At 42.7% G+C, this 17679-nt stretch overlaps 1 protein-coding gene across 1 annotated transcript in view; it reads left to right on the forward strand.

Moving 5' to 3' along the window:
• The window catches only part of ca10a (carbonic anhydrase Xa), a gene marked incomplete at both ends in the record, with an annotated part of 182842 nt that overhangs the window by 12628 nt on the left and 152535 nt on the right, over positions 1-17679 (forward strand). Inside the window, one exon of the mRNA XM_079182823.1 lies at positions 10234-10302. Coding sequence (XP_079038949.1) covers positions 10234-10302 — 69 coding nt within the window. The remainder of the gene's footprint in view (positions 1-10233; positions 10303-17679) is intronic.

Below are 17679 nucleotides of genomic sequence, written 5' to 3' on the forward strand. Positions count from 1 at the left end.
TTTCTGCAGTGTCCCTAAACGGTCTTGGAATTGTGTAAATCTAGATATTGTTGCAATAACTTCCAAGACGTCATCATATACACCCATCATCATTTTCTATGTCCTTACATACATTCTCACAATTTATTCCAATTAATTATTTTATCACGATAGGGAACCACTTGACATACACACTGTTGAGCTGCATCTGAAGTTCATCTTCAAGTTCCCAGCTTTCAGATGATGTCCACAACTACGTGGCATCTACTCTTATGTCCTTCTAAAGATCCCCTGCCCCTCCCCCCCAAAAGACAAAAACAGGTCTTTGTGGGTCTCCGTTAACAAGCATCCTATAAGTTTCTCAAATGTGTCAATTTGCAGCTTCTCACCTTGTTACACCATTGTAAACTGGATAACTTTGAGACTGTTGGTGAAACTCCAAATTGAGTAAGATTTGGCCTCGATATTCACTGTGATATACAAGTCCTGCACCTGTGTGGAATTGGCTTCACTCGGCAGAACCAGATGTTGCCGCCCGGTTAAAACCAGAATGTGAATTTACCATTTATTTCACAGAATAAGACCGCTACAACAAAAGAGCTACATCAAGAGGAAGCTAGCTAGCTAGGTACATAGCCATGGCTAGCCTTAGCTAAAGCTAAAATTCACTTCACATTGATTTTTTTCAACCCACGGTAGCACTGGAGCGGCGTATTGCAAACTGCATTTTTAGATAGGAAACCAATTTAGTTTGATTCAGTCTTGAAGGCCCGGATCTTTCATTTTGTGACAGAGAGGCAAATATGCCCCCCCCCCCCCCCCCCACACACACACACACACACACACAGCTGGGGCTATTAAAGAGAGGCACGAATAGGAGCTTGGTGAGAGATAATTGTCTCATAAGTCAGTAAGCACAGCTGTTGGCAAGGTCAAGTTTCATTTATGGACACATGTCGCCGCTCTCAGTTTCATCTCTGTCTTTTCCAATCCGTCATCCCTTTTCTCTCTTTTTCCCCTTTTTCTCTCCGTCTGAGCCTGTCCCTGTACCTGTCCCGCTCCCTGTCACAGCCCCCCACCCCTTCCCTCCCTCTCTTTCTGCATGGTCGGGCTTCAGGATTGCTTGTGCCCTTCAATGAATATTAATGGCGGAGTTTGGATATTATATGAAAATGAACTGTTTATTTACAGTCTCTCTCCCCCTCTCTCTCTCTCTCTCTTTTGGCTTTATGGGAGGTTGGCGGGAGTCTGGCAGCTGGGTTGGCTGCCAGACTCCCGAGTACGAGTGTGAAATAGGCCGGCGCTGTGCTAAATAGGATTCGGGTCAGTAAGAGGCTGTGGCCAACCAGATCCATCATACGGCTCTAGAGGAGCCTTCTCCTTCTCCCAAACAACAACACCAAGGCAAAGCTCCGTGTTGTTTGGAACGGGGAGATGAATGGGAGGCGTCTCAAGTCGTTCCGGGTGTTTCGCAGTGGTACATAAGGTTTTTGCTCTTTTTAGCAAAAAGGAGCGACGTAGGTTACCAAAGTATCCTGGAGTTTGGAAATAACTGAGTTTTTTTAAGTGGGGTGTTATGTATAGTCCTGTGTTCTGTGAGGTAAAATTCCTGTTTTTGTCAATGGAGTCTCGTGGCTTTGAAGAATGCAACGTAACCACTCCAGTTCCCCGTCAGAAAGGGCTGTCTGACAGCGAGGTAAAGCTGTTGTGGACAAGAGCGGCAGAAACAACTTCTCTTAATATAATTGTACACTACATGTCGAATATTTTCACCGCTTTGCCTCGCCGTCAGAGAGCCCTTACGACAGGAAATTGAAGCCGTTACACGGCAACGTCAAGTGATGTGGGAAAAACGTTTTTTTCAAGGGCATGGGAATTATCCTTTTTGAGGCTAAAGCATATACTTCTGCCAAAGTTTGAATGTTAGATTTAAAAACAGGAACACCACTGGGAAGTTATAAAATGATATCAAAACCTCAGAACAAAACCCGCCCGTATGTTGTTGTTTGTATAGTGGCAGAGACCAGATTCTAGACCAGGGAAAAGTACGTGTTACCTAAATTAAGTCAAAGTAGCAATAAGTCCTGCCTGGCTAAAAACTTTTTTAAATGAAGTACTTAGTTAGAAGGGTATAGTTTGGTGTCGATGTCTACCGAAAACCAATATCTGAATTTTCATGGTTTCCTTTGAGTTCAACAATAACCGTAAAGAACAAACGGTAGAAACGAATGAAAGATGATGAATGAAGGAAGGGAGGGGGTAAGGGAGGAAGGAAAATAAGACAAAAGGACAAAGGTAAGAAAGAAGAAAGGATGTAAGTAAATATTAGGAATGATGTGAGGAAGGAAAACGATAAAGAAATAGGAATAATAGGAAACAGAAGGATGAAAAGAAAAAGGAAGGATAAAAGGAAGAAAGGAGAGACAAAGCAGAAGGGAACAAACATCAAAAAAGTGATGGGGAAGAGTGATATTACTGATGTATCTAATGCAAGTAAAGACTGACTTAATAATGAAAGAGGAGAGGAATAAATACATATAGATAAGATAAGGAAGAAAAAGACAAACTGAATACAAGGCTCAGGTACTATCCTGAGCCTTCCACTTAGCACTTATTGTATTCATATTAGTTTGTTTCTGCACTGTACGTTTGCTCTGGTTTATGCTCTTAGATGCTTGTTTAACAAAGGAGATGCACTTATGACTTCTGGTGACTAGTAGTTCTCTTGAATACCGATGTTAAATACACTTATTGTAATTTGCTTTGGATAAAAGCGTCTGCTAAATGACTGTAATGTAATGTACGAGCTGTAACTGAAGCTGCTAGATGAAGGTGTTGGAGTAGAACGTGTAATGTTTCCCTCAAACGCTGTGTGGAGAAAAGTCTACTTTTGGAAATGTTAGTGTTGAACATCAGCACTTCAAACCGTACTGAAGTATGACACCCGAGGAACACTGGAACCTTCCACCCCCGCTGACTGCACAACTAGAGACGACACTTAACGTCACGTCTCGTCGACGGGGGACATTTTACCAGTTTCCACTGCAAATTAGCTCAATCCCAGACTGCTCTTGAATCCAGCAACATTTTCTGTCGTACAAAGTTTTCATTCGTCCCCCCCCCCATTTTAATTAGGGTTAGCTGACAAAAACCGCTGATTGTGGAGACAGCCATATAAGTCTATGTGACAGGCGGACAGAAACACAAAGTACGCATTTGCGTCCCGTCACGGTCTTGAAATGTGTAGTTTGTAAAGATAACAGCAGATTGTCCTCTGCTGAGCCCGGCCCGTCTGAGAGCCGCCATATTTAGAGTCCAGACGTGAAGCGAGTGGGGAACGGCAGACCTTCACCGTATTGTTGCTGCTGACCAATAAACCCAGGTTTAAACATGGTGTTTTAAGTTTAGAATGGAGATGATTGATTTTTCTTCTCATTGACTCTCTCTTGCTACACTGTTGTTCTGTGGGCAATTCAATAGCCTCGCATTTAAGCTATTGATCGGATCACTCTACACGACCTGCAGGGCACGAGGGCACACAACAACCCCTTCTTACTCGCAGCTAATCACACACCGACGCTTGTTTAGTCTGATACCGACGTAAACCCATCCACGTCACTATTAGACGCTCGGAGCAAATTGCGTAGTATAAAGAGCGAGACAATCGCCCGTAGGGTGGAGGGTGGGTCGAACAAACACAGGACTTTCACCCAAGAGACTGCTGTTTGTGTCCAGTGTGAAACCATGTCAACGTTGACTTATTTAAACATAATTTGGCTACATAACTTACAAACTTACTTAAGTTGCAATTGAACTTATTTAACAAAACATATATCCTACATATATTTGAACCCAAACCACTATATTTTCTTAAGCCTATCCATGGAGTTTTGTTTTCTAAGATAAGTGGACCTACGTTGGAAGATTATTTTGAAAGTACACTGCATGCATGTAAGGAGTGGAAACGGTTTCCTTTAAACACAGAACATTATTTTGAAAATATACTTTATGTATGTAACGACCTGAAACTGTACGTTTCCTGTGAACACCGAGGATTATTTTGAAAATACACTGCATGCATGTAAGGTGTGGAAACTGTATGTATCCTAAAAACATTATTTTGAAATCACACGCAAGTATGTAACAAGCGTAACTGTATGTTTCCTGTGAACATGGAAGATTATTTTGAAAATCCATTATGGAAGAATTTTTTGCAAATACACTCTGTATGTTAAGAGCGGAAACTATACGCTTCCTGTACACGGAACATTATTTTGAAAATACACTGTATGCATGTAACAACCTGAAACTGTACGTTTCCTGTGAACACGGTAGATTACTTTGAAAATACACAATGTATGAAACAGGCGAACAAAACTGACAACCCATCATTGGCACGTCTTAAACTGCCTAGAGGGGAACCTAGAGCGTCGCAGTTTAAAGCACAGGGCCTCTGTATTTTTGACGAGTTGGGAGTGAGACTGTGTGGCATTAAATGAACATACCTGAGGGCTGATGATCATAACCAATGACCTGGTGCCATTACTACCTCTATAGACATCTAGCGCTCGGCGAGCAAAGTGAGATTCCTGCAGGAGAAACCGTATTTCTTTTGCCAATGCATGCAATTAACTGGGTTCATAACAGAGCTCTCAAGAGTACACATGCACGACAAAGACTTCACACAGGGAAAGTATTTAGTTTGGCATTAAAGCAATGGGATACCATCCCTCCACGGGACGTGTCCAAACCAATTAAATCCTCTCTGATTGAAACGGACATGTTGCATTTCAGTGCTGGCGGAAAATTGGAAATTGGTATAGCCTCTTATTTAGTAAATCTTTTTTTTTTATTTGTGGATCGTAAAGTACACATTTGTTTCCAGTATTCTCACTAATTTATCTTCATATTACAGTTGCTGGGTTACTTCACAGCGTATAAAAATCTCTCCTCCTGGCGTTAAATCATAAAAATAGTTTTAGCTTTTTGCACAATTAAGCCTAGCGATGTATCCCCTCTTCATTAAATGGCTACAATAGCTGTTTTTCTATTAATGTATTATTGTGTACATTATGAAAATGGACGAAATTAGATAAAACGTCCTCAATTGCGCGGAAACGGTTTTATGCATAAACCAAATGGATTATGGAAACGCTTACGCCAAAAAAAGATCTGACGTAGCCAACATCTAACCCACGACTGATCAGTTGTTTCTGCCATCGGCTTCTTAATGAATGTATGTATATATACATATACGGTATATAGTCTTCATCTCCATATCATGAAACATGGCCAATAGTAGCTGACATGAAAGTAAAATGAAAACTTGCCCAATTGAAACAAATTTCTCCCCATGTTTCATCTCATGGATCGTTTCTCTTGTACTTGGTTTATGCTGGATTACAGCCAATGTGCATCCTACAGCGTTCCAGTTGATGGAAACGCAACTAATTCGCTTTTCTTTTTGGCGACATTTCAAAAGTTTGCTTAAACCCTTGAACCCCCAAACCCTGCCGGCAGGATGGAAAAGCATGTTTTTTTTTAAACAATTGCCAAAACGACACCATTTATCCTCGCCAGAAGCTGTGAAAGCTGTCATAATCTTCAGAGTTTCATCTTTTTGAGGGTTCTCAAACACATCACGTGTGACGAACGCTTCCGTCAGAATAAGTAACCGAAACTAAGCTGAACATTTTTATTATATTTGATATATTGATATTTCATAATCAACGCCCCGGAATAAACAGTTTGAAGTAACCAGATACTGTAAAAAGCATTAAATGCTGCTGTTTGGCATCTCGGAAACATGTTGGATGTAGAGATTCCAGTGTTTGCCAGTTTTTGTAAAATATATTGTCAAAGAAATTCAACTTAATTTGTTTTCTTTTCTGTGATTTATGGCATTGTAACTGTGTTATTCTGTACAAAAGACATTTTTGAGTCCTTTCTACTCCCAGTCATGATTGTGCTGGACTTTTATACTTCAGCGAAAATCAAGGCCACAGAGAGAAAAATGTGAGAAAAAAGCCCTGAAACTGCTTTGGTTTCAGGAGGTTAAAATCAGCATGGCAATTGAATGAAAACACTATTTACTTTAGCAAAATTGCCACACAAAATCTAAAAAGCCAAGGAAAGTGAAAGTGCTGTGGAAGCAGCAGCACTAAAGACTGCTCAGGAACAGTTGTGTCTGTACTGACTACATGCAGCTGCCTGTTCCTTCCATGTGACCCAACTATGACTCGTCTGTCATGGGGGGGGGCTCGTAGTCGGCATCCCAACATTGAAGTCCGTTTTTTAATTGGCTTCCATACCCAGGAGAAATGTTACATTAACGAGCATAAAAAAACCCGCAATTGAAAGTACTTCTAATAATCCTGTATCAGCATGCAGCGTCTTCTCATCTTCTACCTCACACACACCACTTAATTGATAGTGTTAACGGCATGCCGTTATTGCACTACACCTATGCTGACTATCTGAACAGCTCCGGGACCCAATGAAATGTAAAAATGGTGATCCATCAGCCCCCCCCACCCCCCCACCCCCCGCGGCGTCTCGGCTGCATTTCCCTTTATAGATTGGAGGCATTTCCTTTCTGCTGATGTCAGGAGGTGTGTTTTAGGGCCACACATTCACACATTGTGAGAAATGGGACGTTGCTTGTCATGCTGCTTTTGTGCCTCTGTCTGTCTGTCTGTCTGTCTGTCTGTCTGTCTGTCTGTCTGTCTGTCTGTCTGTCTGTCTGTCTCTCTCCCCCTCCCTCCCTCCCTCCCCCCTGATGAGCCACAGGAAGTGATTATGTCTCACCTATTGGCTACCCTGATGATTATATGGAGTCTGGAGTGCGCCACCACAAAAACCGCAGGCTTTGTTCATGTTGAATTTAAACTGGTATTGAAGTGAACACATAAAAGTATATACATACTAGTTGAAGTATTCAAATCTCCATTTAAGTTAAAGGCTTCATGAACTCATCCTTTTTACTCACATCGCGCACATGAACTCCTGCTGATGGGCGTTATTTCATCTCTAGTGAGCACTCTGCATCTTAACATGAATGAAAGCCATGTTGTGAGATGGAATAAACATATACACAGCAGATGCATCCAAATGACTGACAGAAAGTCATGTTTGTAAGCACGAATCATGAATGAGATAATCCCATTACAAATGGGGAATACACATTCATGATTTAAAGACGGATTAAGGAAATTAATACGTGATTTTGAAAAATAATTGGTCTACATAATTAATTAAAATTTAAATGATCATTTGCAAAATTTATATACTTATATAATTAATGCATATTAATAGCCTTTAAAATGTATTTTGTGATTCCATCGTATCATGGAATTACTCATCGACGGATTAAGGAAATGAATAATAGGGATTTAAAAAATAATTGGTCTAATTAATTAAATTAAATATATTGTTATGTTTTTAATGATCATATACAATGTTGATGTACTAATATAATTCATTCATTCTTAATAGCCTTTTAAAAAGATAATTAAATTATTAATCGAAATCAATGATTAATTACGAGTTAGAAAAGTCTCATTAGTGGCACACTGTGGACTCCATACCTCCAGCACTAATGTCATTTGCAGGGTGATCAATGAAAGCAACAGAAGATGTACTGTCTTCTGTTTCTTTCATTGATCACCCTGCAAATTACATTCTTTGTCTTTCCCTATTTGCTACATCCTCCATAAAATTCCATAATATATAGTTACACGCGTTCGTCAATGCCGTTTTTGTCGTAATTAGTGACGCTGTGCGAGCAACAGCTCCGTTTTCCCACAGGGATCGTGAAAGGTTTACCTCGCAGAACTCCTCATTGTAGTGTCTCGCAGCGATTTGTCTGAAGCTGATGGTGATGTTTCACACTCAGTCTAATTAGACTGAAATAAGAAGGCAGAGTGGGCTTATCAATCCAAAAGGGGTGTTTTAGTCTTTTCTTTTTCTTTTTTGTCAGGGACGGCAGCTGTGTTATTAAAGGCTCGAGTGCAGTGCAGCAAAGAGTAAGAGCGATCTGTATATTTGTCAGTAGCTTGTAAGAGGATCATGTCCACAGGCCTGGAATCTCCTTTATATTATTACTTACAGCAGCTAGAATCCCAAGGGCTCTCTCTTTCACACACTACCGCCCCTTCACTAACACACACAAATAACATTGTATTCTACTGTTCTCTCTGACACCTCATTATTCCTCTTGCCGGCGAGCTCTTAACTCATAAAACAAGATGAAAACGCTGTGCGGTTTGACTAAGTGGTACGCCACCGTCACAATGTATTTGCTTTTCAGCGGTAAGGTTAGCTACATGTAAATGGCACTGTAAAGGTATGGTAAACAAAACAACACCCCCTAGGTCTCATGTTGCTGCTACTGTGTTCAAGAAATCAACCACGAAAAAGAGAACAATAGCAGCCACCACCAGCCTGAAAGGGACAGTTCGGCTGTTAAAAACATAGTAAAACATATTTTAGCCATCTAAGAAAAGAAAAAAAAGAAGTTTAAGTGTATGTTATATTGAAAATATTTTAATTCCCTGCCATGAGACAGCTGTAGAGTCCATCTTTATGACAGGGAACTGAAGCCACCAGGCTCGATTTATAAAACTGTTGATGAATTCGAAGTCACACAATGCCACAAACAATAACCGGTGGAGGCAGCGGTAGAACAGCAGACTTCCATGTTCTGTCAGGGTAAAATGACAATGTTTCTTTCAATGGAGTCTGGTGACTTTGGATAAATAGGCTTCAGTTGCTGTCTTGCTCCCTCTTCCTACATCAGCAGCAAAACACGATTTCGATTTGGCCCCCGGTGCACATTTTCTTCTTGGGGGCCCAGCCCCACACACACACACACACACACAGCACGCTCACGCACAAGCTCTCGGGCACACAAAACCACTTCAGGCAATTGTGAAGCAGAAGCCAGAGGCTCCTAATGCGACTCCCATCCTGCAAACTGGCCTTCGATCAGCACCACGGACAGCAGCCGGAGTGGCAAATTAACAGCATGCCCCTTACAGCAGCGGCACAATATATTGCTGTAGATTTAAATCCCTGATCCCACTCCATGATAACGAAGGCAAACCTGTACTCGCCCATTAGAAGGTCATCTTACGGGCCTTGCACTCGAGAAAGTCATTAACAACGCCGCTTAAGAAGACGTGTGTGAATCGGTCATTGTGCGGGAGGGGCTCCGCCGACGTAAAGCTTCTGGGCCCCTGTGCAGCTGCACCGTACACTTTTACATCGACAGTGCCGTGGCGTCCGACGCCTTACTCATGGCAATTTTGCCATGTAATGTGATCACATTCTGTTCTTCCATCCAAAAGAGGAAAACACTTCATCTTGTGTTTCATTGGAAGTGGAAACAGGGTTCAGTGCCGGGCAGTGGGCCAGCCTCCCTCTAATGGTTCGGAAAGTCCCACTCACCGCTGCTGCTTGGTTGGCCAATGCACCGATTTATGCGCACTCCATTGAAAAGGTGGCCTTTACTTCAAGTTCATTTACCATCAAATAGGGAGAGAGGGAACTTATCATTTTGAGAAACGAGTCGAAAAACAGGATGAAATTCTTTTCCTTTTTCTCTGGAGGCTGACTGCAATGCAGACCGGTGGCAGCGGAGATTTCTCCCAAAAAATACCGTTTTCTGGACCGGGTCCAGCCGGGCCCGCCCCTCTGAAATGGAACCCTGCTCTCCAGTGACACTGCGGCAGGGCTGTTTGGAGGGGATAGGAGAGAGTAGGAGGTGCTTTGTTCGGGGGCCGGCCCTCGACTTCTATTAAAGACGAGCGAGCACGGTTCAAACCCCTTCGACCTCTCGGCGAAATGAACAGGGGAGAGGAAAAAGTTGAGGCGTGGAGAAAAAAAAGCAATATCCCAAAGGCTCGGTGGGTAATTCTCGATCACAACTCTTTCCCTGAACTGAGACCTTTTACTTAGTCACCTCAATTATACTGTGCCACCTTTGCTCTGAACTTGGGCTTCCTTCCACAGCTCACACTACATGACAGCATGCATTTATACAAATGCCGAGGGAGTCACCGCATCATGGGGAGAGTATGCTTGTGTGTGTGGTGAGAGGTTTAGACCCTTATTTGCAGAGGCCTCTTGGCGAGAAGGTTAGCGAGGCTGGTAGAAAATGCAGCGCCCACGTCCTTTTTTGCTTTTCTCGACTGGATTTTCTGATCTAAGTGATTTATGTTCCTGTTCCTGTGTTTCTTTTCCCCAACCTCACAGCACAGCCGCCGAAAATTCACGAAGGATGGTGGGCGTACAAGGAGGTGGTGCAGGGGAGCTTCGTACCAGGTAAGCCTTGAAACAGCACACACCCATAACCACACGGTGCGCTTGATCCCAAAGTGCGAGCATATTAGATATTTAAGATGTCATCGGGGCAAACTTTTCATCGGCGTTGTTTTCTCATTCTGACAAAGACCCCTTCGCCCTTCCCACACAGACAGCGACCTCTTTTCACCGATTGATTGACGGCAGCTCGCCGTTCCTTCACCACCTTTTTCCATCTTGTCGTGCATATGCGCGTCAGGTCAATTATTTTTCCCCGAGATTGTGTTTTTATGCTGAGCCAAGACGCTTTTGATGAAGCCCACAGGTGGCAGCGTGCAGGAGTGTGTCTACGTGAGGCGGCGTCTATGCCTTCCAGGACCAAATGTGTGCGCACACACGTAAAACAATTAGGGAAAATTCAAACAGAGGACTTTTTGCCGGGACTCGGGTCTGGAAGAAATCAAGGTTAACTTTATGGGTGAAGGTAGAAGTTTTGTAGATCCCAATTTTCTTAACTAATGTTCTGCATGATGTCATTCAATTGGAACCCTACTTTCACCCATAGACTGTGTATAAGTCATGGTGACGTCACCCATTGGTTTGTGGACTCTTTTTTTAAAGCCTTGGGTACGACGATTTCACCGACTGCATCTTGAATAACGGCCGTCACCATCTTGACTTTTTGCAACCAATGAACACAAGTTATCATATGTTGAATGTGGTGGAGTGACCTTAAGACGCCGTATATGTCTAAATCACAGTAGCCCCGCCTTAAAGCATACCCTGCTTTATGGTCTATTTGACTCTAAATGGACCATCATTTACTAAATGAACATCATGCTGTATTGAAGAAGACTTGAAACTAGAGATTGAGACCATAAACTCATGTTTACAATGTTTACTGAGGTAATAAATCAAGAGAGAAGTAGAGTCATTTTCTCATAGACTTCTATACAATCTGACTTATTTTTGCAACCAGAGGAGTCGCCCCCTGATGGTCAGTAGAGAGAATGCACGTTTTAAGACACTTCCGCATCGGCTTCACTCGGCAGATCTGGAGTCTGCCGCCTGCTTTTACCCCAAATGCAGAAGCCACAAAATTACTCGAACAAGGCCATCGCTTCCAATGAACTCCGTGAAACATATTGGCACCAACTGCCCTATTTTACAGAGAATAAAGGAGAAGTTAAATCCTGCATCTCTGATTTCCCCAGCGGAAATGTGACTCTAGACTCCAGTACGTGAGAAAAAAAATCTGAAATATTGCAGCAAATATCAGAGAGGATGGAGTCCAAACGAACAAACCTAGTATACAATTTTTACCAAAAAAAGAAAGATTTTAAAAAACGGAAGGAGCTGATGGGAACCCAGAGTGATACCGTCTTAATTCTCATTGTCATCATCTCCTCCAAGACGCATAATACAAGAACACACTTACAAAACAGTCCCAGTCTTTGTGGAGCCAGTGGAGACATATACCGCATAGACCGCTGGGTTACGCCACCCACATTGTGTCTGTTTCACAAAGCACACAAGGCTTTCCTGCATTGGCCAGGCATTCATAAATAAGCGGCTGTTTGTTTGTCCTCTTCCCTCTGGCACCAAACCGCTCAGCGGGTTTGTCGCTCCCCGTTTGTCTCTCAGCCGTCTCCCCTCGCACTCGCTTTCACTAACTCGCTGCGCAACAGCTGGAGCCGTCACAACACCCATTCACGATCCTCCTGTGGCCCCCGCGGAGCATTCCCAACCCCCCGAGATACCTTGCTCTTCAGACGGCAGGCTTCCAATAGCTGGGACGGAAAAAAAGGTTTGTTTTGTGTTGGAGCATAAGTCTGATCTACTTGGACAGCGACTGGTGATGCAAGAATTCAGCTTGTTTCAGTCATATGCACATAAGCATTGGTCATTTCAGAGTAATAATGTCCTCCGTTAGAGCAGCACTGCACCGCAACGAGTACCATCTAACCTTTCCTCATCTACACGTTCACGTATAGAAACCCATTAGTGCTGTTGTATCTCCTCTTTTACATTTTTTATATTCTATCATCTGACAGTTACGGTGGGGAAAGTTGTATGCATTCAATCGGCAGCCAAAGTAATATTGTGAAAATTGAAAAGGAAATAATGCTTGTCCCTCGCTGGGAAAGGTACTAACGTGACTGCAAGACTCCACTCAACTCGGGTACCGAAGTGCTGCCAGAGCGCCGAGCTTTCCACCTGTTAATGGCCCATTTCTCTTTCCAGCGGAGGTCAAAACCTGCATCTTTGAGACCTTCGCACTCCCAAGGTTAGCAAAGCAAATGCAATCACATTCTCCGGCCCTTGTCACTGCGGGCTGACCTTTTTGGAATACTGCCTATCCATAGATCTCTCAGTCGGCTTTAAATTCGGTAAAGGTCAGATATGACCCTTAAGTGGCGTGTCACTTTTTTCCCTCTTTGCTGTCGCCTTCTCCTCCTCCTCCTCCTCCTCCTTCTTTCTACACGCCCGGCTGAGCCGATTCATTTCAGTCCTGGGTCCCTCTTTTCACCGTTAATTAATGGATGGTGCGCAGGACACGTGTGATTTACTTCATTTATGCGCTCGTTAGTTTGTGTCTGGTGTGCGCTTTTATGAATCAACTGAACCTTAATTAACATGGCGCAGTGCAACTTCCAACTTGAGCGCCTGCTGTGTCACGAAAGTCTATGTGAGCCTATCATAATGTCACGGGACCGAAAATACAAGCTTCCAATTAAGCCAGCTAATAAGCTGTCATTGTAATGCTCCGGAGTTATTCAGGGGAACGTATGAGTATTGTTTTTGAATTGTTCGCATGGAATCATCGGTTTGATTGCAGATTATCATTCATTGATGCGGGTCAGTCTGTATTTCATGACATAAACAGGTTATTGGGACTTAATTGCAAAATAAATATAATACAAAAATAAATATTAAACAAAAATTCAGAAGAAAAAAGCTGAATTATTATCATGTGTGCGGGACTTAAACCTGTTTCGGGTGTTTTGAAACCAGTGCATTTCATGTGTGGACTGTACAGTCCCTCGGTAGATTTACTGGATCAGGACTGGGACTGATCCATAATAACCTGATGCGTTTTTCCGGTCATTCTGCGTTTATGTCAGCAACATTTTGCAGGTGTATCAAAACCCCTGGAGTGCCGCTGTTTTCATTTTGACACATTTTAACTTAAAAGGTGCAACATATTTATATTCAGAGCCCAAATATGATGAAGGGATTGCCTCCACACGGCTCTCAACATGGTGACGTGGCCCTCGTGGACCGTGGGTGTCAAAAATCTCTGCACAAAGTAGAAAAGGCTACTTGCTCTGGCGGGGTCGGACCCGCCGGTCTATGCGGGTTCACGATATCAAATAAAAAAATGTGATTTGTCTTTCATTGTTGTTGTTGTTCAGTTCAGCATTCGTAGCAGCATTCTAGGAGCCTATAAAGAAGGCTACATGTAGGATGTGACGGTTAGTCTTTGGTGGTATTTGTCCCGCCCCTCCTTCACTGTGATTGGACCATTTATCAACTTTTAGCGACCAGATAAAGCGAAAACGTGCAGCTGTGTGGAATAGACGCAAAGCACCATTGCAAAAAGAGTTAAGTAAATGGGACAGCGTCTTCATTCCGTGCTCGGGTTGACATCGCCCCACGACATCTTTACATACAAATTGTTGTTTGCACCTTTAAGTTCTCATGTCCAGGCTGTTGAGAGGTGCCGTGGAAATCCTCTCCAAAATGTTCCTGCTGCAGTCGATCGGCACAAACGCTGCTTTACTCACAGAGAATTATTTTCTCAATAAAGCGGGACACTTGTGGAGAATGTGGGATGGAAGGAGACCATCAAAGGAAAGCTTTTGATGCGGGTCTGAATCTTTTTTTCAATACCGAGCAGGGAATTGAATTCTTTCATCCCTGATTTGTTTTACAAAATACGTGTTACGATGCCAGCTTTTCGAGTTGGTACAAAAACAAAACCACCTTTTCTTTCTTTGGCTCTCTGTGATTCTCAGATATCATCAGAATGATGCGTGTTGGGCAACGAGATCAGTAAAGCCGACCAAAAACCCTTTTTTATGGACTGTCTCGATGCGATTGCTTCATTACAGCACGCGGCCCTCGTGTGACGGGACATCAGCATGGGCGAGGCAGAATGAGCGCCTCAGGCTGTGTGCGGTCGTGATGTGTAGCATGGGAGAAGTGGGTCTGACTGTATTGAGATGAGAGGGTACTGGGGAGGGCTGTTGATGCTGTAAATGTTGTGGTGGGGGGAGGGGGGGCAGTTGGTTAATGCGCTTTCATACACTTCATATACCACACACTTTTATACTCATGCTTACTCGTTCTTTTTACGACACACTGTTGTACAGTTTCTTTCCCGCACTTACCCTACATGTTAGTGCCTTGTTTTGTACCTCTGCACCTCAGGTGTCGTCTGAATGCGGCAATAATCGTTTCTTTTTGCGTTTAGACCAAGATGAACAATTCCATTCCTCTGTGCACAGCACTGTGTACAGTTTGGATGTTGGAGGTCTGTCTTGTCTCTTACACCCTGCATCCTTTTCATTTGCTTGATTTTTGCATACGGGGCTGTAGTAGTCAGGACCTTTCAAATACTAGTGCATTGAGTCCAAAGTCACGCCAAAACTTGACCACAATTTTGTTTTTGTTTTTTTGTGAGCATTTTGTTGTTGTCGGCAATAACCTTGGAGACAAATACTGTGCGTTTTCTACAAATGGTCTCACACTAAAAGCCACCCCACGTGTTTTCATTCAAATGCTTTTAATTTGAAGTAGCACAAAGTTTGCTTTAGCAGTAAGTTAATGCAGCTCTGATACAACTGTAGGACAGTGAATACCGTATTGTTAGAATGAACTGAATTTAAAGCTGGAGGGCAATTCAGTGAAATACATTCTTCTACAAATTTGTATAAGTAAAATTAAGCACATTTTTCAAACGCTTTCTGTAAGTACATCAATTGAATACTCCTATTATAGAGGTATTTACAGAATGAAAGTACATCGCTGACCACAGCAATAACCATAAATAGTATTTTTTTTAATACAAATAACTCATTTCTCTTGACATCGAAATGCTGTTTCAAACTGCCAGGAATGAAATTCTGGCGAGGAAACACTGAATATTTATTTTCATCATTTATATTGTTGGCATGGCCAAATTTCGAGATGTGTCCAGAAAATAATAGCTTTAGTTCATTATATTTGTTCATTTGTTCAAACAGCAGTTTTTTTTTTAACACCAATTTTAATAACTCAAGGTCCACTTGCTCACTTGTTCCAGAGCTTTTGACCCTACCACCGTTTCCTCATCAGCAGGAGTCCACTTAGTTGTCTCGGAACTCAAACTTCTCATTATTCTTTGCACTTTTAGGACCTTTTGTCCATGTTTAACACTTGAGTAAAGTTCCTCTACCGATGAGACTGTGTGATACTGTCAAAGGCTCTGGAACAAATGAGTAAGTAGTCCAAGTTGTTTAACCCTTGACATCCCTGTTTTCAGTGGTATTGTTACAGCCCTGCTATGTTCTGCTCACTGCCCAACGGTCCCACTCCCAACTCTTCAAATACCGACGCTTAGTCTGTGGCCCCAATCTTCAAACGAGGACGCTCTCGGTGAGCCTCTAGTGCCAATTTTGGACGTGTCAGTTTCCGTTCGTACATAATTTCTTTTCAAAATAAACTTCCGTGTTCACAAGAAACGTACAGCTTCCCCCCCGTGTCTCTTCAAAGTAAACTTTGTTTACATAATGTCTAGATTTACTTGGTCAGGTTTAGGTTTGGGTTAAAATAAGTGAGTTTGTTATGTAAAATAAGTATTTTTGTTCCGTAACTTACGAATGTGGCAAAGTTAAGTTAAGTGTGTGTTGCACCACCCGGGGCTTGGGATGGAGCTGTGGAGGAGGATGAGGGGGGAGGAGGATGGAGAGAGGAAGAGCCGGAACGGCGGGAGAGAGTGGTGAGAGCTTACAGACAGGGCAGGGCACGTGATGAGAGTGAGAGTGCTCGGAGAGACTGACACAAGGATGCTTTTATGGAGCTAATGGTGTAACAGTGGAATTGCTCTGTCTTTCAAACACACACAGTCATTACAGCCACAGCCCTCCATTTGATGCGATTTGTCTGAGTGGTCCATATTATCCAGCGTGACTTTGTTGTTGTTGATTCAGGATTGAAATGTTTAACTGCCAACTCATACTGTACGTGCAGAAATGTTTGGGATGAGTGACGATTGTAGTTCTGTTAGGCACTGTTACACATCCAATAATTAGGCTCATTTGCAGCAAATTACATAATTCAAAGTGGTTAGAATTGGAAACTGTTTTCATGATAATTTACTAATGCATGCTGTTTTTCAAAATAAATTATCCAATGTTGTCATTTACAATGATTTGTATCCCCGCATGCAGATTGAGGTTTTTGTTTACTGTTCCCACAGGATCCTCTATCTGCCTCTACGTTAAAAAAATTAACATTCTGTTCATATTATGTTGAATTTAAACGTTTAAAGTGGAATGTTTACTCTGGCTGCACCGCTGTAGGGAGGACATCAGCGGACATTCACCCATGTCGTGTGTGTTATTTTAAGCAAATCCACTATCTTCTCCTAAAACTAACCGACGAGTTTTGTTGGCTCAACACCACCGTGGCTTTGCCAGGGGAACTGATCATTCGTGTTGCTGGACGTTCGTAGGAAAACACACAAGAAACAAAAAATCTTCATGAATATAGAGCCGCGGGTCGGATTTTGGGGGTTGATTTGCAAGTGATGAACCCTCACAAACCTCCACCATGCTCACAAATAGATGTTGAAACAAGCAACTTTTGACAGGTTTTTCCATTTAAGAGAGTTTGGCAGTTCCTGTTTGGAACAAAACTCAGTGCACTTACTGAAAGAAAAGTTTGTGTCAGCCATTCCTTTGGTTTTAAATGGGATAAAAACATGTTTGCACAAGTGCTGACTAATGTGTGCAGCGCTCTAGTTAGGATTACTGTTGTGCTTTTCGCCGTTAACGAAGCGCGGAAGAGAGCCCCTCCATCACGAACATGAGTGCATCCGATCTGATCATCAGACCTTATCGTACAGCTCCACATCCGACGCTTCCCTTTTCCAACCCCCTCGCCGGAGCATTTTAGTCACAGCTTCTCATCCCCAGATTTGAGTTTAATCCTGTGTTTTCCCCTCCTCGCGCTCTTGTTTGATAGACACTTTTGCTTCCAGCAATTAAACAAGCGGCTGCAGTTTTTTCTAGCAGGCTCATGAACTGATTAACCTTTTTTTTTTGTCATTCAACGTCCCACTGAGACAAGAACCAAGCACCAATTATAGAATTTCAGACACCAGTTTTAAAGTCCAAAAAGCTGTGTCGCGAC

The sequence above is a fragment of the Pholis gunnellus genome (genome assembly GCF_910591455.1).
Source record: "Pholis gunnellus genome assembly, chromosome: 21".
Classification (NCBI taxonomy): domain Eukaryota; kingdom Metazoa; phylum Chordata; class Actinopteri; order Perciformes; family Pholidae; genus Pholis; species Pholis gunnellus.